Here is a 26907-nt window from a genome sequence, read left to right on the forward strand (position 1 = left end):
ATTGCCAAGTGAATTACAACACCTGGGAAACAGAGCAACACTGAGATGGAGGACACCTGTAAAAACAGAGCTGGACTCCTCCAAAGGGAATCTAAAGTCCCAGCAGATGTTCTTTTCATCTCCACACTCATGACTGGCTGCTGTGAGACAGTTAAAGGAAAGCTAACACACTGATTGCTCAGGATCTCATCCACAGGAACAGACACCAGTGGCTCAGGCTCTCAGGCACCAGACCACCAGGACACACCTTCCTGGGAAAGGCATGGGATGAGGAAACACGTGGCCTTGCTGGAACACACACAGATCTAGAAGGTGAAAATGCACAAAGCCTCAAGCTAGGCAAGCTTTATTTTAACCACATCTGTGGCCAAGAGCGCCAAGGTACCAAGAAAGGCACAAACCCTTACAAGTTGCCCTGTGAGGAGCAGGAGGCAGCAGCTGACAGCACAGTTCAGCAGCATGAAGACCACACCGAGCAGCTCCTGCTGCTGACCAGGACTCAAGACCACAGAACTTCAGAGAGCTGAGGACGACAGCTTCACACTCCCATACTTGGCACTGCTTCCCAGCACTCAGCCCTCTCCGTGTATCCACCAGCTGCATCAGCACAGGGTGGCACAGCGGTACCAAAGGGGTCAGTCCTTTTGCAATTGGAAATGCAATTAAAGCCATAAAACACAGAAAGAGAACTCAGAGATCAGTAAGAAGAGACACTTTTCTACCCTAGACCTCCTTGCTTAATTCAAAGGCACTGCCCTGAAAGCCAGAATGCCTGACAGCACTTCCATCCAGTGACAGACGTGCTCAGCCCCTTGATGGAAACACAACATTCCTGCAGACCAAATCTGGACAAAAATGCTTGAGCCAATGCCAAGGGTGGCTCATTTGTGTGACTAACTAATACCAAATGAACCATTCATTAAAGAACTTGGGTTTTCGGGGACTTACAAAAATAATACTTCTGTCTCTTATACCCCACGAACACATTGATCTATGGCTCCCATTCACAGGAAGAAGCTATGAGGACAGCTGCAGGCAATTATCTTCATTTTTTGTTTGCTTTACTTCTAAGCACAGCCTTTTTGCTGTTTGCATCAAGGAAACTTCCCTCCTTCTCTCAGCAACTTGTCCCTACTCTTTGTTGTTTCGATACTGATGTCTGCTAAGAGACTTTCAGAACATGATGTGAGCGCATTATTTAAGCCAGTGGCCTCTTCTAATGAAGCGAATAAAACACCACGCATGACAGAGCAAGAAATTAACTTTGTGAGAACCAGAAGGATACAGGTTTAATTTCTCTTCATTCAGGAAAACAACAATAATTCTGTATAATAGCATGCCACAGTCTTGATGAAGAAGTTCAGCACTGATCTCAAGTCTGCTCCTGCAATACCACTTTTCTATTACACACAGGCTATCAAGCATTCAAAGACAAAGCACCCTGAATTCAGCAGGGAAGAACAAACCAGAATGAGGTGATTTGCATTTGCCTTCGAGGAGTCTATTCTCTTATGCTGTAGCTGGAAGATGATTTACCCAGCATTTCCTTTGTGCTACACAGAATTGATGCAGAGCAGGCACACTGAACTCAGCTTCTTCTCCACTGTGGTTGATCACCGTTAGGGCTCCCAAGCGAGGCAGATTTCATTTCAGCCAGATCCATTTGTCACCAGCTTCAGCATTGTAGCCTTTCCTATAATTGCGACCACGAAGCTAGAGAAAACAGAAAGTTCAGTCAGGCATTTTGTTACTGTTCACCAACACTTTCAGATCCTCTACAAAGCAACTGCAAAAGAAATAAGCAATCTTTTTTGCAAAATAAGGACTGGTACTTGTAGAAAAATTAGTTCCTCTAGAGAAAAATAGAGAATACACACAGAAAATACTATCTCAATACCATATATGAACACATATGTATATAAACTAAGCCAATATCTCACCAACAGGAAAAACACGTTACTTCTTCCCTGAAGCACGTTACCCATTTCTATGCACAAGATGCCGTATAATATAGGTGGTGGTAATTAGTTAGAACGTGTAGAAACTGTGGGACCCAAACTGGATGTAAATGGTATGGAATAAAGAGTCTTAGTTTCAGCTGGGATGGAACTGTTTTCTTCAGAGTCCTTGGTGAGATGCTGTATTTTGGTTCTAGGAGAAAAGCAGTGTTGGTAACACACTCATGTTTATAGCTGCATGCTAAGCAGTGCTGAACAGAGTCAAGGCCATTTGCAGTGAAGGGCCCATGGAGCTGAGAGGGAACAAAGTTAGTACAGCTGACACAGATTGGCCAAAGGAACATTCCATACCCTATGACATCATGTAGAAGGAGTTCTGAAGTGGTAGGAGTTCATCTCTCTCTGTTATGCTGCTCAGGGGCTAGCTGGGCATCGGCTGGGGGTGGTGAGCAATTGCTCGTGCATCACTTGTTAGATATATCTGTATAATCATCATTTTCCTTTTCTCGATCTTAGTAAACAGCTTTCATCTCAGGAAGAGGATGGGCACAGCCCTGCCGACCATGCATGGGCAGCATCACAAACTCAACTGCTAAGCCATCCTACCCTCGGCCTTAAAGATTTGAAGAAAGAGGCTGTTTAGGTAGCAGCCATTTTAAGAGATTACTAACACAGCATGCAGGACTGTGAGGGAGAGCCTGCCAATACAGCTAAACAGCACACATGCTCTGTGCAGGCTAGGAGAGCGCGGGCTGCACCAGCAGGTCAGCAAAAGCATCTCTTAGCAACTAGTTCTGCTAAAGCAAGGCAAAATTTTAGCGCAGTTGCTGCCTGAGTAAATGTGAACCAGACTCTGTACCCACTAGATAAGTAAGCCACAGGATACTGCAACTCCCAGCAACAGGATCGATACCTAATGTCATCACGTTGGGCAATTACTATAAAGTGAGTGATCCCACAGACAAAAGAGATGCAGGTATAATAATGAAAAACAAAATAACAAGCAAAATAGCATATCAGCTGCACTCTTCACAATTAATTAAGCACAGATTGTCCACCCAGCTCCACACAAAACCTGGTTCCAGGTTTCCTAGTGATCTTTCCTTTCAAAGAAACTGGGCAAGTATCCTGTTTAAGAGAGCTGCCCTGATGAAATCTACACACAGGCCACAATAACAGCCATTTAATCCATGCTGAAGCCTGTTTTAAGAAAGGTAGAGTATCTTTTTTCCCCCCTTTATTTTAATGTCAGAAGAGATTTTGTTCCACAAAGCATCCAGCTAGCTGAAGATTTCTACTTCCTTCATAAGACATCCACCACCCTGCCCTGTCACAAGCTATTACAAGTCATTCTTGATCAGTTTTTCTAGGGTATTTCATTTCGGCTTGTCTTTAATGTCTTGTCTCAACATCAGAAGAAACCACGCTGTCCTGTTAAGAGTTACTCCTGCTGAGCAAAGAGGAGATGTGAGATGGAAATAAATGATTACTATCCCTGCCCTACAAATTTACAGTGGTGAATTAGGCAGGGCATCAAACCTGCTGTGACCAGCCTGTATCTATTAATTCTAGCACAAAAACATCTCTCCCTGGTCCTTTCTGGGCAGCACATAATTGGCCCTCTGATACCTAAAAGAATTCCCATATAACAAGATTACTAAAGCAACAGGAGCTCTCTGGGAACATCCATGACTTTACAGTTTCATTCCTGGGGAAACCTCCCCTCTTAAAACAACACAATATCAATCCCAGCAGAATTCAAATTCATTGTCCAAAACAAATTCCACATGTGCCTCTGGTTAAAGACATGCAAAAAACATCAAAGCAATTTTTATAATAAGTATTCATCCCTACTCCATTACTCGCAGTGGGCCTTGGCAAAAGCAGTGGAGTTTCAGGGTATGCTAAGGGGCCTTCCAAACACCCTTCCAAACTGCACATAAACAAATCTCATTTTACCTAGCAAGCAGAATCATGTGAGTTTATGTTCTGTGCATCATCTATTATAGGCACAAGCAACAGAGATGACTTTTGAGGAAGAGTCCTTCAAAGCTCGTATTTTTCAGAACTGCCCATAGTAAAGCTGCACAACTAGGCATGGATAGAATAGAACAGACACAGCTTGATATCAAGAGAAGGGAGAGAACCTATGGTACTCATCATCATCTCGTCTCACTGCAGCTTGCTGTATCATTCCACAAGCCTAGACACCTCCCTCACCCAGTGAGGAGCTAAGCACTCCTTTTGGCTGGCTTATTTTCAGTGACTCAATGAGCTCCTTCGGCCCAGCAGCTGCAAAGAGAAGTGGTGGGAGGCAGACATAGAGATGTGGGGAAGCTGTAGGATGTGCTCCTTTCAGGGCCAGCAATTGGCTAAGCTGAGACTCCACCCTGCATCCTTAGCTTTAAAGCAAGCTGAAGCTCCCAGCCTGCTGGCTGCAGCAACAATATAAGGGCAGGGATGGGAACAAGCAGCCAGCACCAAGGCTGCCAATATGACAGACAGGAAAGGTGATGGCTGGAAGAGAGGTGATCGAAGGGAAATGGGACACAGCTCCATGAAACTCACCAGTACCTGTGAGAAAGAGGGGCTAAATATTTGACTTCTTCCAGAACAAGATACAGGTGCCAATAAGCAAAGCCAATGGCTAGATGGATCCCTTGCTGAAGGACACTATAAACTATAAATTTAGCCTCTCAATGGGAGATCAAGTGAATACTTCGAAGAGATTATCATCTTCCATGAGCTGAAATTAAGTGTAAGTTTACCAGTCAAACTTGCAGCAATGCCACATCACTTTCAAGTGGCTGGTGCATTCACAGGGCTGCTCCATGCTCTTTACCTTCAAATCAAACTTGAATAAGCCTAAAGAAAAGGTACAACTTAACTGACATGTTAACAACAGCAACAGTAGTTCATCTTATTATGCATGACCTCTACCAAACGTTCCCAAGGAAAATAAGTGTAGCAGCACGTAGGGTCAGACAAATCCCACCCAACATCCCTGGCATCATCAGCTACAGTCTTTCCCATGTGGTTACCACTGTGGCAATCTAGACATATGCTTTGTAAGACAGGACTGCAGCTCACAGCTGAAGCAGCCCCGGAAATGCAAGTGGGAGCTGAGATCCCTCCAGAGAGACCCAACAGCCTGAGGAGGTGAATGTCAGCTCCTGCAGGATCACTGCTGGATAACAGAGACTTCTCTGAGACTGAGAATCAAGCTTTGGTCTGCTGTGATACATCGCAGAACCTGGAGCTGGCAGCAGGGATTAACTCAAGAAACATGCTATAAAATGCACTATGTGAAGAAAGGAACTAATGAGATAAGTTTTACCCAGCAAAGGTAGAGCCGGCTCAGAGGAATCAAACTGCTCAACTTTAAAAGAACATCAGTAAAAAAGATGAAAACAAGATCATCTCATCAGTTAAATTAAGAACTCTGCCACAGAAGTGCCTGTCAAAGCTATAAAGGTGATGAAAAGCCCTCTAAAGTGGTATATGCTGCAGAGTAGCAACAAACAGCTTTAGCCAGCTGTTTGCTATATGCTGCAGCCACAGCATATAAAATCATTTCAAACCAAACACGTACAGGTAGAGCGCTGGAGAGTTTTAATAGCCTGAAAAGGTCTATATCCATAAGCTTGGAGTCTGTCTTCTTTTCCAGCATCCCAGGAGCAAGGAAGAATCACTGCTCTCCCTTTCTACCCCTAAACATGCATTCATGAGGTGTGCAGTCTAATTTCCAGAGGGCTGGCACAGACAGATGTATGCCTACAGCCTGGCTCCTACCATCCTTTACTTAGTGCTGTGAGCACTCACTATAGCCTGGGTAAGACAGCGCTCAGCTTTACTGAATTGAAGTTAAAACAGACACAATTGAGTGAAATTGTTCAATGATTCCTACCCTTCATTCATTCATTTAAAACAAAAACCAACACGTAACTCTCAAAAAACAACCAAAAAAACCCCACCCAACAAAACACAGAGAAGTCATTAAAGATCCTATGGAAAGATAAGTGTCCATAAGGAGGACATGGCTCATTTCTTTAAAGCCGAAGCATTTTCACTTCAAACCACATAGCTGAGTATCAGCAGGAATCTGATCTGTAGAAAGGAATTTGTAACCTGCAATCTGAACAACTACAAACACCATAAACAATCTAATGTATATCTCCAGCTTTGCTTTTGCAAGGCAGCCAAGAATAAATAAGCAACAGGGCACTGCTAAATATTTTGCTGCAGTGATTTTCCAGTGTCAACTTGCAACATTAGCTATACTCCACACAGGCAGAATACTTTGTTTTTCCTTAGGAAAGAGCGTGTTAAGAACACCAATTACCCACCTCATAGTGCAGGGTCTGCTGTCTACCACAGGAAAAAGCAACCAAACATGAGGCACAAAGACTTAGCTAACTGTAGATTCATTTCTTTAGCTGGGCAGGCACAATGCAAAAAGCTCCTTACAACAGGACTGCCAACAGAACTCAGGCTGGAACTGGATGATCTTTAAGAACTCATCCAACCCAAGCCATTCTGTGACCATAAGTGAAAGCAGCTCTTCCAACACCATTTCTACATTAAGAAACCCCGAGAGTGCTTCCTGCTATAAAGATACTATCAGGAGAAAAGCATGATGGCAGCAGGATGTTACTGCCTTTTTGATTTAGGTAGGCACCCAGTGCCTGGGACAGCATGACTTGTCATCTAAAACAAAACTGAAGAGAGATCTGACACAGTCCCAAGGCCACTCAAAGTCCTCCTCCCCCCCCCATATTTGGGATGGATATCTTTGCCTATTGTCCATGCTATCCTTGAAGGTAAGCAGGAAAGAGAAGCTACATGGTTCCAAAGCAGAAGATGGGTTATTCAAACTTTTCACGCTTCCCATGCACACTGAAGATTGATGAGAACAGAGGAGGACCAGTGAGAAGGAAACAGAAGCAGATCATGAGCCTATTCCCACCCTTTCCCCGAAAACCTTCAGAAACAACTTTATTAACCTTCATTTTTAGTAGTTCCTTGGGTTCCTGTAGTCCTGTAGCTATCTAGCCAGGCAACATCTTCCTTTATTTTAGAAATGGCTAAAAATATTTGTGCAGAGATAAAGCAGCAAAAATAAATTGAGCTTTTCCTAATTTACTGCTTGCCTGTTTTCATTCCCTCCTGAATCCAAAAGCAGATAGGGCTGGGCATTACAACTGTCAAACAGCTCCATAAAAATACGAAATGGAACAGGAATCCTTGGTCCTAAAAAACAAGAAGTTTGGCAAGACAAGGAAAAAAAATGGCAGGAGAGGAAAAACAGAAGATTGTTACCATGGTATCCACCTTTGATATAATTACAAACATAGAAAGAAGAAAAAAAAAGAGAATAACCTAAACTCCTGAATTCTGCAAGGCAAGACTAGCATGGAAGCCAACTCTTGTTACCTGAGTAAAATGTGAAAAGCTACAGGATTCTGTAAAAAAACAAAAGCAAAACCATAACTTCTCTGATGCTCTATTTATCCACACAGAGCAGATTATGTATATGTGCGTATATGCTTGTGTAATGCTGCAGCAAGCCTGTGTAAGATCTGAGGCCAAAGGCTAAGGTGTGTACCACCCCACAAGAGTTATCCACCACAGTAAAGCTCACTGCATTGATTTCACACTATATAGAGCTGCAGTGACAAATATAATATGAGATGTGTAAGGGATGGAAGGAATAGCTGGAGAGGAATCAGTTCCTTTGTCTCTGCTTTCCTCACGCAGTAAGTACGGCGAGAGTGCAAAGTTTATCTCATGAAAGAAAGGGACATTGCACAATTTGGTCTGGAGGAGGACAGGAATGATCAAGGCAAGATATCACTGGATGGAAGTTGAAGGGAACCCCAGGATCAGCAAACAGGCAGTACATGGGGTGGGAAAGCAGTATGTGGGTAAAGAGAGAGAAGCCACAGGGTTCACCAATCAGGTACAAGAGCAAAAGGATGCCTCAGATGGAAAGATGACAACTATCACTTCTGCACATGCACTCACTGGAGCCGGAACTCATATTGCATTAGAAAGCATCTTTGAAGGTAGTTCAAGAGTGTAGAACAAATTCTTCAAAGAATTCTTCACAAACTGCCTGCTCCAAGGGTAAGGCACACATCCCTGCCTTTCTTCCAATTGTACTTGGGCTAACAAAAAGATAAAGTAAATCTTTTATCAAAATGTTTTTTATTACAAAAAGGAACTTCTAGGTGCATGGACCTGTATTGTGGGAAGAGTTTATGTGTCTGAGCATTTGTTCATTTTCTTTAATATATACACCCACGCATGCACTTAAAGAATCCCAGCAAGCTAGAAAGAGGACGCAATACTCCCACTGCACATCCTTACCCCCTGGAGAGAAGATAGAAAAAAAAAACAACAAAAAACCGAAAGCATTGGATGCAAGCTGCATTTTATAGCATTCTACTGAAAATAGCCTTGTTCTCCTCCAGGATTTCTTAGATCTCTCTTTAAAAACACTGGGGTAAAAACATAGGTGACAGTCTGAATATGAAGCTCAGACAACTGCACCTCTATGGAGACAGCAAAGAGCATGCACATAAACATGCTCTTTTCACCATCCCTAGGAGATTCAGGCAGGACTTGCCAACACCATTTGGGAGTGTGAAGTACACAAGCACATTATTTAAGTGCACAGAATCGTTTGGTTTTGTCCTCTCTGCAAACACATCTGCCTATGTGCCCCAGCTTCATGTGGTGCACATGGAGTTTGAAGCACTATCTGTGGGACTGTGAGTGGTTGGAAGAAAGTGCAGAGATGCAGCAGTTGTGGAAAAAGACAAAAAAAACCCCATAGGATTCAAGTCTTTACTAGTCTGACAGTTCCTAAAATAATGTTACTTCACTTAAGAATGAACATGCTTATCTCTGATCTACATACCCTGACTAAAAGGTTACTTTTTCCCTTGCCAGAAAAGCATCTTTAGAAGTTTATGAATGCCTGAACAGAACGTCTGAGCCCTGCCAGATGACTCCACGCTAAGAGAAAGAGGCAGAAAGCCACCTCCTCACATAGGAAAAGAACATTTACAGAAGAAATAAAGAGGATATACATAAAAAGCAATCTTCTGCTGTTCAGAGCTGTATGTGGTTACCTCATGAGTTTGAGGAAAGGAAAATGTACTCAAATCTCGCTCCCTGAGAAGCATTTCCTTCCTCCTCCTCAGTTGCTTGTGACTAATTGATATTTTGAACAAAACCCAGCTTCTGCCTGGAATTCACAAATCCCTGTAAACCACCGTTATTAGGCAGCATGAATTGTGTGCATGCAGCTCAGAAAAGCACAGCAGTTGCCTATTTGTATGACCAGGGATGTATAACTAGTTACAGGACTGCCGAGGAAGAAAAATCCCCTACACAAATCATTGTGTTTATTTGGTAAACATCATTACTCTAACTTTAAAAGCACGCATTTCCCACAAGGAAAAGTTCAAATTCTGTAATTACACCATAATTAAGCCTTTATTTACAAGTCACGTGAGCCTAAAATCTTTATCTGTCTTCAAACGCAAGAGTGGTAGCAGAGCTGCAACCATCTGTGCACAGACATGGGCAAGGCGAGGGTTTATGAGCTGAGACTCCCTCCCATCAAACCCAGCATCTACAGTTCATCTGCTTCTCCTGTCTGTGCTGCTTGGTGTTGTGCTATATTACCTCTGAATGCAAGCAAGCAGAAACTCACAACTTTGTTTGCTAAGCAAAGTTGGAGGAAAAACGCAGCTCTTAAGTTTCAATGCAAACAATTGGATTGTCAGAATATTAAACAGCATGTGGGGCTGGCTCTGTGCTCACCTTTCTAGTAGCTTAAGCAAAGCAGGAATGCTTCACATCTTTTCCACTGTGCACATTCCCCGTGCCTGAGGGCTTACAAGAGTTTAAGTATCCAGAAGAGAAAAAAATACTAGTGGGTATTGTCTGGATTTAACAGAATTCTTTGTGAATCACACGACTCCTCCTTATCCCAAATGACATTATCACTTTCCATACTAACTTCCCTGAATCAGGGCCTAAAAGCATGCCCGCAGATGGGAGATTTTATTTTGGCAATGTTTTTTGCAATGAAAAGCTTAGGCTCCTGCTGCCAACTAACTGGCATCGAGCAGAGCAATCCAAGATCCCAGCTTTCTTCCCCAGGTATTCATATACCTACTCCTAAGCACCCCTCTGCTCAAGAGAAGTGACTTCTCCCTGAAGGCAGCTATCTGAGGAGGCAGGATGTACCCAGTTACATACCAACACACAGATGAATGTACTGTTGTACAGCTAGATGAAAAAAAAGGGGGGCTTTCAGAAGTAGTCCCCCTGCTTCCAACACACAGCTCTGAGGTCACACCTAGCTGTGTGACAGGCGGCCTCAGCAACTCCCAGCTCCGCTGCTAAGTGATGTTTCAGCCAAAAAACCCTATCATCTATGGGAAGAAAGCTCAGTGCAGATGGATGTTGTGTGCTGACAGCCATTATGAAGTACACGCTGCACACACGTGGGCATCTCTTAGAGTGAAGGACTTCACAAACTCTTAGACTGAGATTTGCACTGGTTAGAAACAATTCATACAGGTATTCCTTTCCCTTTGTGATTTTTAGGAAAATAAACAAAAACCCAGCAACCATAGAAGATTTCAACGCAACTCGAAAATGAACCATCACCTGCAACTTCTGTTTGTCCAATCATCATTACTTAATTGCCATCAGTGCCACGATTTCTCTGATGAGAATTCACAACACCTGGGCCTTAGGAGAATGCTGCATGGTAGGGCAGGACCCCATGCCAGCTGAACAACAATAACCAATAAGACAAAGTGCTAAGTCAATTGGAAGCCATTGTCTGCAGAATCAGAAAGGCAAGCAGCTAATTAAAACATTGTGTGGGAGCCTGCATGAGGTGTATGAGAGTGCTGGGCCACAACAGGCTTTGGATGTGTGCCCGCTTACAGAAACAAACTATTTAAAGCAACAACAGTTTCAAGATCCAATGTAATGTTCCTACCTCCTCAGCCCACTTCAGAAAAACACCCCCTCCCCAAGGGTTTTATAAGCAGCCTTCTTTAGTCGCCATGGGTTTCCAATTTTCTTGTTTGACTCAAAGGATTATTTTAGATTTCAGAGGTCAGAGACTAATCAGGGCAGGAGAAACAAAGACAAAGGAAAAACCACTTATCCTTTAGTCCACATCTAAAGATCAAAAAAGAAAATCAGCTTACGAAACAAACCATTTGTTTCATTATTCCTCTTATGTAGGAGCTAGACTTCAAAAATAAAGTGGGGATCCAGGCAAAACCCAGAACTCGCTCTTTGAAATGCTCATCTGTGTACATGAGATTAACACTGTGCACAGGACAGTGGTAAATGCACTCCCACTGTTTCAGGGACTGTTGTTTGGCTGTTGGACAAGTGCTCCCCTTCCATGGTTACTTACCGATCGAAATTCGTAATAGATTTTATCGTATTCAGTGCCTCCAATTGTGATTTCTGGAATGAACCGAGGGATAGCTACAGGATCCAGCACTCCATCTTTATCCTGAACACTGAGGAGAAACAAGGGAAAGAAAAAGAAAAATAGGGTTAGTCCAGATCCTGCCCAGGAGAAAGCAAGACCAGTTCTGAGTTTGACCAAATATTAAAGAACTGTTTTGCTGTGAAGTAGTTCTGACAACTTTTGCCTCTTTTCTGCATATGATGTACACATAACCTCTCCCTCCTTGCCCCCAGCTTGTTCCTGCTACAACTTCTTCCTTTTCCAGTTCCTCCCCAAGGTTTTACCTCCCCCAGAGAGGCTCTGCCACTCCTGGGAACCTCCTTTTAGACACCTCTTTTTGCCTTCATACCTGAACAAGGTAAAACTGCTAGTGCTATAACATTCCACGTGCTATAGTAAAACTTCACTTAATTACCTTTCCCGTTTCATTTGCTTTCACAAATGAACCCGCGCAAGGATTACAAGAAGACAGCACTCTTCCTCCTAAAGCTCTCATTTTAAAGGGCGCTGAAGCAAACAGATTGGTTGGAAGCAGGCAGTACCCCCAACATCCCACCTGGGAGCAATGAGGGGAAGTCTGCTGCAGCAGCTGGTAGGACAGCTTAGTGACAAAGGGTGCAAATAGCAGGATTCCCCAAAAATCTACAGCACCCAGAGCCAGCACTTCCAAATATCCCAATTTTTAAAGGTCTGAGAAACTGCTAGAAAGCCACCTTCTGCCTACAGCTATTAATTTGCAGATCAACAGTGCCACCTATGTGCATCAAGGGAAAACACATCTGCTGTCCATTGCAATGGACAGTGACCAAGTTCTGAATCCGAGAGCTATTCAACTAATTGTGTTGTTAGTTAAACTGCTTTTCCTGGTGGACACAAATGAAACATATGCCCCGAGGTAAGGTGAAACTACCTGCCTTCTAGCATTTTTTCCCCCTAAACTGCAAAGTTTAGGAACTCACCTCACAGTTTCAATTAGCAAACGAGACCACTAACACATACTGACATGCACACTGCAAACTATCCTGCTCAGACTAGTCAGTAAGGAAACACAGTAAGAGATGAATAGAAAAAAAGACAAGGAGAAATGCCCATTTAAAGTGCCAGGATCAACACCAAGGATATCCCATACAAACTATTCTAGCATCTACACAAAAATTAAGTATTTTCTAACCCTCTGGGCAAACCAAAGCAGAAGGATCGCACTGCATTCTATTCTGAAGCCTGTGGAATGACACACTGTGACCTTAAGCACTCTGGAGGTCTGTGGCTCTGCAGTGTAAGACACAAAAAGTCAAATGGCAAATCCAGGGAGGTTCATGTTGCATTTAAGTTGTCCCTTTGCACAGTGCAGATGTGGAACTGCACCCACCAGGGACAGCTTTCTGACACAAACAAGCAGTAGGAGCATTCAGCTGAAGAAGAAAACTGAAGTTGACAAACCCCGTGGTATTCACATGCTGAAAACCAGGAGGAAGAGCCCTCATTCGCTTCCTCACTAGCACAAAGAAAGCTGTTCTTACGATGTGTGAGCACTACCCCTCTCACAGACCCCTCCAATCCTTTCCACTCCAGATCTTGGATAACTGAGGGTGGAAAAGCCTGCCCAGAGCTGCAATCCGATTATGGTTTTATTTTAGAGTCCTGGTATATTTAGAGCAGAGCACCTTTGCACCAGCTATTTCTAGGGCCCAAGGCTAACTAAACAAAAAATGATCAGAGAGCAGCCCTTCAGCTATCAACTCTTCACTCCTTACGCACAGTCCACCCTCCATCCATGCCTTGGGTCAGTACTGATGTCCTGAGCTTTCATCTGCACTTTCACTGCGCAGAGAGCACAGACAAGCAGCAAAGATGACACAGAGCTAAGAATTGAAGAGGACTACTTGCAAGCAGGGCTTATCAGCATATCCTGTGGAATACCCACTTATTTACCGTTGAATAAACATTTCCATGCCTTCTCCCCACACAAATGTTCTATAGAAATAGGAGAGACAGCATCCTGCCAAACACCAGCAGTTGTTCTGGACTTGATGAGCCTGTCGGAGAATGCAGATAAAATCTGTCCAGGCATATGTAAAATATAATTTGACACAGGCACAAAGCAAGTCCAGCAGTCAACCAGCCTGCAGCTAATCTATTCCTCCAGGAATCCTCCAGGAATTCCCCCAGCCAAATGGGAATTACCCTTTAAAATTACCAGGTACAATTTATTTTACTTGGTGACCTAGACAGACAACCTGCTGCTCTTACCAATCCTTTGCTCTTAGTACTGCTGCTTCCAAAGAAAATGCTATACAACAGAAAATAAATGCAAACCTAACGCTGCCAAAGATGGCTTCTCCAGGCTCATCTCTGCTTTATACCTTCAGAAATACTCTGGCATACTAAATAAAAGCACCACCCAAGGACACCTGCCACAACAACGACTGTAACCACAAAACCACATTTGCTTGCCAGAACTAATTCACTGCTCAGCAGGAAGCATTTACAGGCACCTATTAAGTTCCCTGAGCTTTCTCTCTCCTCCAGTACAAAAGCACCACTATTTATTGTTGTCAGGCACTTAACCATATCTTGTCAAAGCATAATGCAGTAATGCTGCTACCAGAGTGCACTTTACCTACCCATAAGATTACACAGCATTGCAGCTGTCCATGAGCATGCAAGTGACTGCACAGTGCTAATACCACAGAAACACTAGATTTTAGCTCACCATTACAACGGTCCAGAATCCTATTAGCTAGAGTTCTCATGGCTACACTGGAATCACACATGCAGCTATGCTATAGCAAAGGGTAGCTCTGACCTCTTCTCCAGAAGCTTCTACATACACTTACTTTGCATACACTCACAACACGCTGAGGAAAGAGAAAAGGTTCTCCTGAACACACCTTGATATGAGCTTCAAATCCAAGACACAGTAACTTCTTGGGGATAACTTGAGCGAGCAGGTGGCATTCCTTCCTCTGTTCACAGAATCACAGAATCACAGAATTACCCGGGTTGGAAGGGACCTCAAGGATCATGTAGTTCCAACCCCCCTGCCTGGCAGGGCCACCAAACATACACCTTTACTAGATCAGGTTGCCCAGGGCCCCGTCCAACCTGGTCTTGAACACCTCCAAGGACGGGGCATCCACAACCTCCCTGGGCAGCCTGTTCCAGGACCTAACCACTCTTCTAGTAAAGAACTTTCCCCTAACATCCAACCTAAATCTTCCCTCCTTCAACTTAAAACCATTTCCCCTAGTCCTGCTATTATCAGCCCTTTCGAAGAGTTTACTCCCCTCCCGGGAGTAAGTTCCCTTCAGGTACTGAAAGGCTGCAATGAGGTCACCCCGCAACCTTCTCTTCTCCAGGCTGAACAAACCCAACTCCCTCAGCCTGTCCTCATAGGGGAGGTGCTCCAGCCCCCTGATCATCTTCCTGTCCCTCCTCTGGACCCTTTCCAAAATCTCCATATCTTTTTTGTACTGAGGGCTCCACACCTGGACACAGTACTCCAGATGGGGCCTCACAAGAGCAGAGTAGAGAGGGACGATCACCTCCCTATCCCTGCTGACCACCCCTCTCCTGATGGAGCCCAGGATCCCATTTGCTTTCCGGGCTGCCAGAGCGCACTGCTGGCTCATGTTAAGTTTCTCATCTATCAGGACCCCTAGGTCTTTTTCTGCCGAGCTGCTCTCAAGGACAACTCCTCCCAGCCTGTACAGGTGCCTGGGGTTTTTCCGGCCCAAGTGCAAAACCTTGCACTTTGTCGTGTTGAACCTCATTAGGTTCACCCGAGCCCAGCTTTCCAGCCTGTCAAGGTCCCTCTGAATGGCATCCGTTCCCTCCACCGTATCGACTGCACCACTCAGCTTGGTGTCATCAGCAAACTTGCTGAGGGTGCACTCCATTCCCTCATCGATGTCATTAATAAAGATGTTAAAGAGCACCGGTCCCAAGACAGACCCTTGAGGGACGCCGCTCGTTACCGGCCTCCACCTGGACATAGAACCATTGACCACCACCCTCTGTCTGCGGCCTTTCAACCAATTGCTTATCCATCTAGTTGTCCACCCATCAAATCCACCTCCCTCCAATTTGGAGATGAGGATGTGATGGGGGACCATGTCAAAGGCCTTGCTCAGGTCCAGGTAAATGACATCGGTCGCCTTCCCTTCATCCACCAACGCCGTCACTCCATCATAGAAGGCCACAAGATTAGTTAAGCATGACCTTCCCCTGGTGAAGCCATGCTGGCTGTCTCGGATCACATGCTTGTTCTTTATGTGATCAAGCATTTTTCATTTCTGTATTACCTCGGCCAGGGCTCCTCACCTTCCACTGCAGTGGGTAGGACACAGCACATGGGAATGAGCCAGTAAGCACGACGTGTGCCCTCAGCTTTGCCCATGCTTGTGAGAGCATGGGAAAGCAGAAGCACTCCTGACTCATGCCACAGGCTGGGTGGGAGAAATGGCCACAGGGGTACCTGCATCCAGCCCCAACTGCACTGACCCCTGCTGCTGATGCTCTCACCCAGTAGGCACACAGAACAGCAACAGGCTGTGCCCCCTGCACTTTGCCTTTCCTTTGGTGCCATTTTCTCCTTGCCCACTCACTCCAGACCTTCACAATGGCAGGGCAATGAGTTGCAGGCCTCCTTCAGACCAACAGACTCATAGGCCAGGCAGCACCAGCACGCTGTGCCTAAAGTGAACTGCAGCCACTCCCTGGTGAACAAAAGGCACACACTATCACTGCCAGGAAAGAAAAACAAAGAGCTTTCCAAGAAAAACAGGTCTGCAAGAGGTGAGAAGGTGTAATAACAATGCTTCCAACCTACAAAATAGCTGTTGCAGAGGGGAACTGACAAAGAAGAGATGTTCCAGCGAAAGCATGAAGGACGAAAGGTGCTAAAGAAGCAGCTCCCAGCAGTACCAGAAGTTCTATGATGGATGGTTTATGAGATTTTTGGGGTCTCCATGACAGAAGAGCTATAAGAACACCTCTTACAATCTCTTCAGGTACTCTTATTTGATATCAGATGGATGCATTCAGAAGGGATGTGCCTTTCTTTTGCTAAAGGTAGGAAACAGAGCTGAAGAGTTACTTTCCCTCCTTCGTTCCCTTCTCTGCAAGATGCCATTTCATCAGAGCAAAACAAACAGAAAAGGAAACATACGCCCAGCTGGGGGGTCTGCAACAGCTTTAAGTATTTGAAGAAACATTAACACAACCGCTCATACAAGATCCTTCAGTAACAACTGCAAAATATATTTCTGTTGTAATGCCAAACACAATACCAAGCAATTTAATACACAGGTTATGTAGCACACTAACTGTAATTGATAAACTAAGTGGAACATATGACAGTGACAAATTATTTTATGGCTAGATTGTTTACATTGAAAAGGGATCAGTTTTCATCCAAGATAAAACAAATGTTGATATCTACCCCTTTTTAATGGGAGTAATGGTGGCTGAAGATTTATTATTAATATGTTGTGCTGCAGCAAACTCTGAAGGAGCTGCAGTAATGTAACAGATCTAAATGGGGACTTGTAAACAGGACACGTCAAATGCAGCGTTTCCCTCACCTGCAAATTAACATAGGTGACACTACTCTGGGAGAACCCTCCAGCTTACATACACACAAATACGTTCTTAACCTTTTAGCAAGACATGCCTCAATCCCACGATCACACTGCTCTCTATTAGGGGAAGGGAGAGAGGACTTCAGGGCAAGGCAGGGAGATAAATGATGTGTTTTGCAACTGATGTATATGGGTGCGGCTCCCTGGTCAGATTAGCTTGCTTATTATTTGCATTACCAAAGAAGTGGGAGGCCCTGCTGGGGTTTTAATACATCAGGGCGCTATACATGTGCAATGGAAAAGCCATCCTCACATGTCCATCAGTTCCTCTTTGCCCAGATGCCCTGGTGTAAGCTGAATGTGCGAGAGGTGAAAGCACCCCTGCAGCAGAGAACACAGCAGCAGCAAAGCCAAACTGTTGCTGCAGCCTAACAGGAACACGAGAGGGCAGCAAGTGCTGGTGTGTGAGATCTGTGGCCCATCTGGGGTGCACAACACTATTAAAGCTTCCTTCCAGCAGCAGGAATTAATATGGGCACGGGGCATCTGAAAGCCTGTGCAAGCACCACAGGTTCTTTCCTACTTAGTGTACTTTTTTTTTACAAGAAGTTGGAAGCTGCTCACCATTTCCTGGACAGTTTTGCTTTCACCAAACCTCTGAACACAAAACCACTGTCTTGACAATGTTATTCTGAAGGCAAGTGGAAGTAGTAAAACTTGAACCATATTAGCATTTAAATGAGCAGTTTGTTGCATTGTGAAATCTCAGTAACATAGCCGCATGCTGTCAACAGAAGAAGTGATTTCTTATTATCTGCAATGACAAGTCTTGTAAAGGAAACCCTGTCATCATCACCCAGGGTTCAATGAAAAATTAACTCCTCAGCAATGCTATTTATTCTCTTCCACAGTTACAAAGCGCAATTTTCATACAATATCTTAATACAGCACTCTTCGTGTGCTTTCTTTTAACTCCCTCCTACACTCCACAATTAACAATAATCCTTTCTTAGTACCTGTACCAGTGCAAAGCTATAGGAAAAACAGTAACTTTAAAGTATTTTCTCCTTTCAAAGGAAATCCGATTTCCATAGCTTCATGGGATGTAAGCCACCGGATGTATCCTTTAATTACTACATACAGAAAACTCTTCTGAGGTGCTTAAAGGGCACTCGAATCCTGACTTGCTTCTCTTAGACGCCACTCAAAGCTGCTCTTCTGCAATCTACCTTCAACCCTTGATAGAAGAGCCAGACAAAAGGCACAACAGTACTGCTGATATTAGGAGGCAATTCAAGTAACAGCACAGATGACTTACTATTCTAGTGCCTGTATAACATGACTGAAATTCTAAGATCAACAAGAGGAAGAGCGGGGCATGCAGGGGGTACCCAGGTGGGAGCAGCTGTACAGGAATGGGCCTGGTGGGCACAAAGCTGTACATGGGCCAGCACAGTCCCCTTGAGACAAACAAGACTGATTGTGTCCTGAGTGCACTGAGCAAAGTATTGGCAGTAGGACAAAGGAGGGGATCGTTCCCTTCTGCTCAACACAGGTGAGATCACACCTGGAGTACTGGGTTCAGTTCTGCCTACCAGGACAAGAGAGACCTGAGCACACTGGAGGGAGTCTACCTGAAACTAACATGATTGTAGAATTGTTAAAGCTTTGTTTAAAAAATGCAACAACTGTACATGCAGTCTGATGTTGTTCTGTACAATGGGAAGCTTACCTCACTTCAGTCAAGGCTAAACCTATTAACACTCTTCCAAGTGTAAATTTTTTTTTAATGTGGGATTATCCAGAGAACATTTTGTTCATCAACATGACTTAAGAATGGCAGTCCTAATGCTTCGTCCTTAATGAATGTAGACTCGCTTGCTTACGTGCAGGTCAATGATTTGATTCATATCTCCTCAAGTTTGGAGGGCTAGCTCTCTTTTCAGCATTGTTCTGTGAACACTCCACAACTAAATTGGAACAGAGATCACCATGGAGTACTTGCAAAGAACTAGTTTAATCAAATTTGACTTTATTTCAGCAAGAAGCTTTCCATTGTCTGATTTTGATTTCTTCATGCCCAATTAAGCAGACATTTTTCCTGAAGAAAAACTAACAAACCAACCCCACTGCCCTTGAACTGCTACATGCTACTGCTCTGATTTAGGATTATTCTCTGGGAGTCAGACAGAAGAAGCACAAAAGCACTTATCTTCCACACAGTCTTCCAAGTTTGGCTGTTTCGTTTTTACCCTACACTGTTCAGCCAGCTTCTTGACTGCTGTGAAGATACTTAAAAGCAGACAGCTAAAAAATTACTTTTAGAACACCACTCTCAACGCATCCAATCTAAACAGCACCACACCTAAATCTCACGACATGGTTGCCCTGTCAACAAGCTCTGTTGAAGGATGTCACGCTGCCAGAGCAACAGAGACACCACCATGTCAACTGCATAAATGTTATTTTAAAACTCCATGCCTGTGCTTAGCCAAGAACAGAAGTGCTTGCAAAATATATTTCCAATAGTAAGAACCTGGGAAATGCCTGGAGAAACTGAATTCTTGTGGCCTGGTCAGATGTGCTGATTGCCAGGTAAAGAGCTGCCTAGATGGCCAGGCCCCAAAGGATGCTGCCAGCAGAGTTAAATGCAGTATGGTAGTTGGTCACCCTCAGTGTTCCCTCATCAATGATATTGATGATGGAATCAAGTGAACCCTCAACAAGTTTGAAGAAGACACCAAGTTGCAAGAGCATCAATCTGCTTGAGGGCAGGAAGGATCTGCTGAGTGACATGCATAGGCTGATCACTCAGCTGAGTCCAATTGCATGGTAGCTGACAATTACATGTGGGTGCTGCACTTGGGTCACAACAAGCCCATGCAGCAGCATAGGCTTGGAAAGAGTGGCTGGAAAGTCGTCCAGCAGAAAAGAACCTGAGGGTGCTGACAGTCACCTGAATGAGCCAGCAGCACAGCCAGGTGGCCAAGAAGGCCAACAGCAGCCTGGTCTGCATCAGCAAACAGCAGCACTGGGGAAGTGAGAAGCCTGGAGAAGAGAAGGCTCCAAGGTGACCTGGTGGCAGCCTTCCAGTATCTAAAGTGGAGCTATAGGAAAGAAGGGGACAGACTCTTTAGCAGGGTCTGTGGCAACAGGACAAGAGCAAATGATTTCAATGGTTTCAAGCTCAAAGATCTAGGTTAGATAAAAGGAAAAACTCTTTTAACAGTGAGGGTAGTGAGGAACTGGAACAGGCTGCCTAGTGATTTGGATGATGCCCTGTCCCTGAAGACTTTCAAGGCGAGGCTGGATAAGGCCCTGGGCAACCTGATCTAGCTGTGGTGTGTCCCTGTGCACTGCAGGGGAGATGGACTAAATGGACTTCAGAGGTTCCTTCCAACTCTGAGGATTCTATGATTGTCCCCTTGTACATAGCACTGGTGAGACAACATCTTGAATATTGTGTTCTGCTTTAGGCCTCTTGTTACAAGAAGGACATTGAGTTGCTGGAACAGGTTCAGAGAAGGGCAACAAAACTGGTGAAGAGTTCTCCCTCCTCCAATTACTGGTTAGCGGCAACACAACTCTGCACACATCTTATAAAGCAACAGTATTACACAAGTCTACGGTCACTGCTGACTTGACAAAAAACAAAGCACAGTGCAAATATAAACGTACCTTAAAAAGGGTCAAGGCTTTAACAATTCCTAGAAATCCAGGGCTAAATAATATTCTAATACTGGAAGTTATCGTACTTACAAAAGTCTCAAATGATGAAAAGAAACATCATCCTGTAGCAGCCATGGGCCCTTGTCAAATTTCAAGTACTCAATGTCTTCAATTACCTGAAATCAAAGGGAAAATTACATTAACAGGTGGTATGATAAGAATGTCAAAGCAGCCCCACTGAAATATACTCTTAAGTCATGAAGTAAAAAGGCCTTCCTGTAGTCTATTAACTGAGAAAAGCTGAAGTGCAATGCAAATGTTTCTTGATGTTGCTGGGCACGGTTCACGAGACAGAAATTGGGGTACACTCCAGGCTGGAATAGAGGGGCTCTTGAATTAGCAGCAGAAGTCCAAAGATTCTGGATTTGATCAGACGTGAAAACCTATCCATGCACACATGCATCCAGAGCAGAAAGGAAGGGCAAAAGTCTCTGTTTGACACCAAGAACCATTCAAACAAGTAACACCTCAGCAAATCACTCCACTAGAATCACCAGAATTTTCAATCCCATATTTAAGCCTCATTTACAATCTTATTCCATCAGAAAATAGATCTTTGCTGGTCCATTGGGCAATTGTTTAACACAAGCCTGAGGTTATCACACATGACCTACTTGCTACGAGGAAACCTAAACCAGCATCAGGACGATGCACTTAAAATAAAACCTCAGAGCAACGTGGGAAAGAATAGATCATGGCAACTCCTACCACTTCACAGATGCCTCTTATAGAAAGAAAGGATAAAGCTATTGAGGTCAGGACTGAAATCCTCATGACATATTGTTGATCCCTGACAACAAAGCAAGCAGATGCCAGTAATAAGGTGATAAAATAATCAAAAAAAGAAAAGCTTTCATTCTTTACTGTATGTTAAATCCATACTAACCTATCCCCTGCAATCACAGTGAGCACTAAATCCTTTTATTACCACCTGAAGGGTAATAAAAACACTCTACTACAAAAGGAAACCCAACTATAAAGGTCCACTCTGGCAGTATTACATTTTTATGGCAAGAAGTAGCAGCTTGGAGATAGGAGTAACTGAACCATTGTTTAACTGAAGCCCTTATATTTGCTACAGACTTAGCTGATTAAAGACTTTAAAGATATGGTTAATATGTGACAGCATCAAAGTATATTTAAAACTGCAAGCAAGACACCGTTAAACCATTTTCAATCTCTTACAAATAATTGAGTTCTTAAGTGAGATAGCATAGCTAAGAGCATGGGAAACCTACTTTTTATATTAAATAAAGCTGATGACAAATTCACCTGTTGATGGAAAAAAACCTGTTTCAGGGCTGAAAAACACTGCAGAAAACAGACATCTAGAAGAGCTTTCAAAATTATACTTGGAAACTGCTTGTTCCTACTGAACTGCCTGACACAGCATCATTTTTACAAGTGAAAAAGATGAACATTGTTCAAATGTCCATTATTCTTAATTTAAAAGTTCAACTTCCAACATACTTCTCATCAGGTGCACAAAAGCAATTACTTCCCTACTCCACAGCAGAAATTTGCAGGTTCCCCACTATGGCTGACGACAGGACTAATAATGGAGCTGCTAACAAAAGGACTCAGACCACGTCAAGGGGAAAAAAAGAAATTAATACCCAAATTAGTTTTGTACGCTTATTACCACATCAGAAATCTTCACCGGCAGCTCATTAATAATGGTATCAGCCCTCCTCCTCCCACCAGGCCACAAGAACAACTTTTTAATTCACAAAAATGCACCAGCACCTCCTGGGAATTAGTAGCAAATAAATGATTTAGGACTGACTAAGCAGCACAATACGTAACAATGGCCAGGAGAGATCAGGACTTAATACACCACAGAGCATGGTGGGACTTAGAAAAAACAGCTTTCAATAATGAGACTCCTTTCCATAATCTTTGCAATTAAACCAATACAAACAGCTTGTATTGTCTAAGCTGGTTTTCATAGTCATCTGGTGAATTCTGTTGTTAGAAGAACTCCAGCATGAGCAGAAGGCAACACAGCTATGGGACAAGGGATGATCTGTCAGCCAGATCAGGTTTCTCTTTCAGCAGAATCCAGGGTGCAAGGAGCAATGCAGGATCCAACCCCAGGAACTTCGACTACAGCCTGCAGGAAGAAGCGCAGCACACATACAGCAACTGCAACCAAACACTTCATGCTAGCTAGCTCTGAATCCTTCCAATTCCACACTGGCAAAGGACATGGTACAGAGCTGGTCCGCCAGCAGCCTCCCACCTAGATAATTTCCTGCAGTTTCCAACTTTTTGCTGTTCTGTTCTTACATAAATGTAGTTTGAAACACCCTAACCAAGTTCATTGGAGCACATACAAATCCTTTAATTGTTACAACCAATCCTAATTACAATACAAAACCCCAACTGATCTATTTAAAAGACACCAGAAATGTTTTCTATAAGCAACTCAAAAAACTATTTAACTATAAAGTCATACAAAACTAAGCTCCCAATTGCACAGTAAAGAAACTGTAGCTGGCTAACAGCTAAACATCACTCTATTAGCAGGATATAGCTGCCTACACACAAAGACCCTTTAAGCCAAAACCAATTCTCTCCCCCGTTATCCCTTATTACCAAATGTCAGTCATTTCATTTCAAAGGTAAACTGAATCCAAACAGAAGGGAACAAATGTTATTCTTTCAAATGGAAAAAAAATCCTACTATATATAACTAATATCTAACAACGAAAATATGATACCATCTTGCACTTGGACTTCAATAATCCATCCTCTGGTCCAGATTTGTCCAATTAAATTAAGAGAAGGATCATCAGTGTGCAGCCTTGTCACGCCCAGCAATGACACAAGATTGCTGAGCTTGGTAGACTTGACTGTAAGAGCTTTAAACAGACTTTAAAATCTGATTTGCAGGATTAAAATCAAACCTCCAGCAATAGTTTTCTAGGAAGTCTAGGAAGGAAACAAATGGCTTTATTCCGACCACTTCGAAACGTATTCAGAAAGAAAACAAGCTCTCATTCCTGCAATAATCACAGGTAGCTGTCTGTATAAGTTCAATCTCAGAACAAAGGCAAAGAAAGGCTTTTGGTATTTAAAAATTATAAAGATACTCCATTTTTAGAAATTTCTCTTTTTGAATACTCTAAAAACAGCTATTTGATCTGACCAACGGAGCTTCAAGTATCTTAGGACACATAAGGCTATTAGGTGAATGCTACCTGTAATGCACACTGCACAAGTAGAACCTACTCTGCACTTCCAAACAAAGTCAGCCTTTAGAGAGTGAAGTTTACTGCTGAACTATATCACTGACTCCAACTGCATGTACTACACTTACACAGCCAGGAGATTTTCCATCCGCTTGCTCATAGGATTAAGCTTTGCCATCTGGCTCAAGGACAGTAAGTAACAATGCAAGTCAGTAACAACAACATTATGCTTCTTTTGGAAAAACAAGTCATGCTGTCACTGTATATGCTCCAGCATGGGTGGATATGAGTGTCAGAGCTCTACCAACTGAACAGTGACAGCAGAGCCCCTTTGACAGAAGTCAAGCCTAACTTGCTCTTGCCTATGGACCTAACAGAAAGCCTCTCTCAATACTCCTCATTTCACAGCTGTAGCTTGGCCACAGCAGCATAACATACTTGTTGCCCTACGGGAGCTATCACTCCCTACCATTACCAGTACTTTCTGAAAACTTGAAAACACACAGTTCAGGATCCCCCAAGTTTCACTGCTGCTGTGGTGAGTCTTCCACAGCTGGGGTGGGCTAATCCCAACTGGCAGCTAAGCCCTAACCAGCTGCTCACTGCTCCACAGTGGGGAGCAAAGTGGGGGAGCAAGAGAATTAGGACAAAAGCAAGAACAACTACTAAGTCAAGACAAAGACAGTTGAATAAACAAAGTGAAAAAGCAAAAGCAAACAAATGCTGAGCGATGCAGAGGCAATCACTCACCAGCTCACAATAGCAGACTGATGCTCAGTTAGTCCGCAAGCAAAGGCCACTTTGGAACTCCATTGGAGTTCCATTGGAACTCCTTCCATGGAAGAGTGTGATGTTACATGGTACTGTGGTGTTACATGGTACAGAATACCCCTTTGTTCAGTTTGGGTCAGCTATCACAGCTGGAATGAAAGATTACTTCCACCCCAGCTTGACCAGTACATCCATAAGTGAGGAATGCAGTAGTAGCTTAACTCCTTCAATGCCCCAAAACGTTCAAACATGCTCAGCATGGGTACAAGCAGTCAGACAACTCCCTCACTACAAATGTCAAGGTTGGCAGTAACAATCTTAATTAAAGCTTACAAGAGGAGTCAAGGACAACAGAAAGGCCTTCTTCAAATACTCTGAAGATAAAACTAACACTAGAGGCAATGCAGGCCCACTGATGAATGAAATGGGTGCCCTGGTGACAGAAGATACAGAGAAGGCAGAGTTCTTAAACGCCTTCTTTGTCTCTGTCTATACTGCTAGAGGCTGTACTGAGGAGCCCCATATGCCTGAGGTCCCAGAGGAAGTCAGAATAAAGGAGGAGTTTGCCTCGGTTGATGAGGACTGGGTTAAGGACCAGTTAAGCAATCTGGACATCCGTAAGTCCATGGGACCTGTGGGTGCTGAGGGAGCTGGCAGAAGTCACTGTTAAGCCCACTGTCCAAAATCTTCGCTAAGTTGAGACCCTTACTGCTACTATAGAGTGCAAATGAACTTCAAGGGATTTGCTTCCATCCCCGACAATGAAACACAACCACTGCAGATCTATACAGCGTTACATAAAGCCTATCAGAGTTTTCAGAGGGGATCGCAGAGGTGAAATTCAAAAGAAGACAGAGGTTTATGTTATCCCACTATTTTTTTCCACAAGCAAGAATAATTGCAGCAATAAGTCATGCAAAACACTTCGGAAAAGGTGGTACAGTACAGACACCACATGCTAGTCAATACAGGTGAATAAACCAGGGCTACAAGCTTTGCAGCAGCTCTGATTATCAAGTCGTTTGTGATAAGCCAATAACGACCAGCTCTGAGAAAACAACAGCTATTTTACTGCAAAGGAACCTGTGCACCAATCTGGATCATAAGAAGCTGCTTGGTGGCAAAAGCCAACAGAAATAGACCTAGCACTGGTAGAAAGAATCTGAGCTGGCTGCTGGGACTTAGTTCTTGGTTAATGCCTTTTGTTCCCAAATTAAGCTATAAGGAACCTTACCTATCCCACCAGCCACAACAGTTCAAAGAGGGATAATAACCAAAGAGCCATACTGTACAGCCCAGAGACTCGGGAAATGCTGCCTCAGGACTTGTTTGGAAAACCAAACCAGATTTGGAAACACCCGGCATAAGCTAAATGAGCCAAAAGATTCTTGTGAAGAAGAAAAAATGTAGCAGTAATCATATGTGTTAATAAATACAGTGGAATTTGCTTGCTCAGGCAGATACACCGGCAAAAGGTATGGGGGGTATGATGTACACTCTTCTGACAAAAACACAATCACTCATAGTGTAGTCCTAGCCCAGAACACTGACACAGCAGCAAGAACTAATTACATTAAGTAGCCAACTTATCTAAGATAAGGTGTTTTCTTTAAGTTTCCATTTTGGAAGCAGCAAACTCTTTACCTTCTCCACATCCTCCGCCTCACTTGCTGTGTACTGCAGAATTTCACTGGTCTCACTGCAATGGAAAAAAACAAAATAAAATGAGGTTGAGCTCACAGGATACAACTGCTTTTAACATCAACTCACCTGCACATCAAAATGAAGCAGAAATGATGTTTAAAAGCACAAAAACAGAAACAGAATCATTTTTTAGTTTTCTTCCAGGGTTTGCAATAGATCTGTTAGATCTCTAAGTCGTTTCTTTCCTGACATGAAACTGTACAAATGACCTGTAAAACATCTACAGTTTTAGTTCAGTAAAGGAAGAAAAACAGAAATACCCCACCTTTGTATTTGTTTCCATTTCACTGATGTTACCAGGGCGACTACCCACAATTTCCCAATCTACTTGATACCTTCAAACTGTTTAACCCAAAGCTTCAGCAGACCTTCTGTTTTACATGTACGTTAACCCGTGTGGGTAAGTCTTAAGAACATAACACATTCATTTGTCATTATTACTAAGCCTGAGC

General features: G+C 43.5%; 1 protein-coding gene across 1 annotated transcript in view; it reads right to left on the reverse strand.

Annotated features, from left to right (window-relative positions):
• Positions 1–1258: 1258 nt before the first annotated feature.
• The window catches only part of NDUFA10 (NADH:ubiquinone oxidoreductase subunit A10), a 35558-nt gene continuing 9909 nt past the window's right edge, over positions 1259–26907 (reverse strand). The window contains exons 7-10 of the mRNA XM_015867812.2: positions 26396–26450; positions 20817–20902; positions 11416–11524; positions 1259–1713 (exon numbers count right to left, since the gene is read on the reverse strand). Of these exons, the coding sequence (XP_015723298.2) occupies positions 1645–1713; positions 11416–11524; positions 20817–20902; positions 26396–26450 (319 nt within the window). The 3' untranslated portion in view covers positions 1259–1644. The remainder of the gene's footprint in view (positions 1714–11415; positions 11525–20816; positions 20903–26395; positions 26451–26907) is intronic.

The sequence above is a fragment of the Coturnix japonica genome, chromosome 7 (assembly GCF_054131305.1).
Source record: "Coturnix japonica strain WE chromosome 7, WE-NBRP24, whole genome shotgun sequence".
Classification (NCBI taxonomy): Eukaryota; Metazoa; Chordata; class Aves; order Galliformes; family Phasianidae; genus Coturnix; species Coturnix japonica.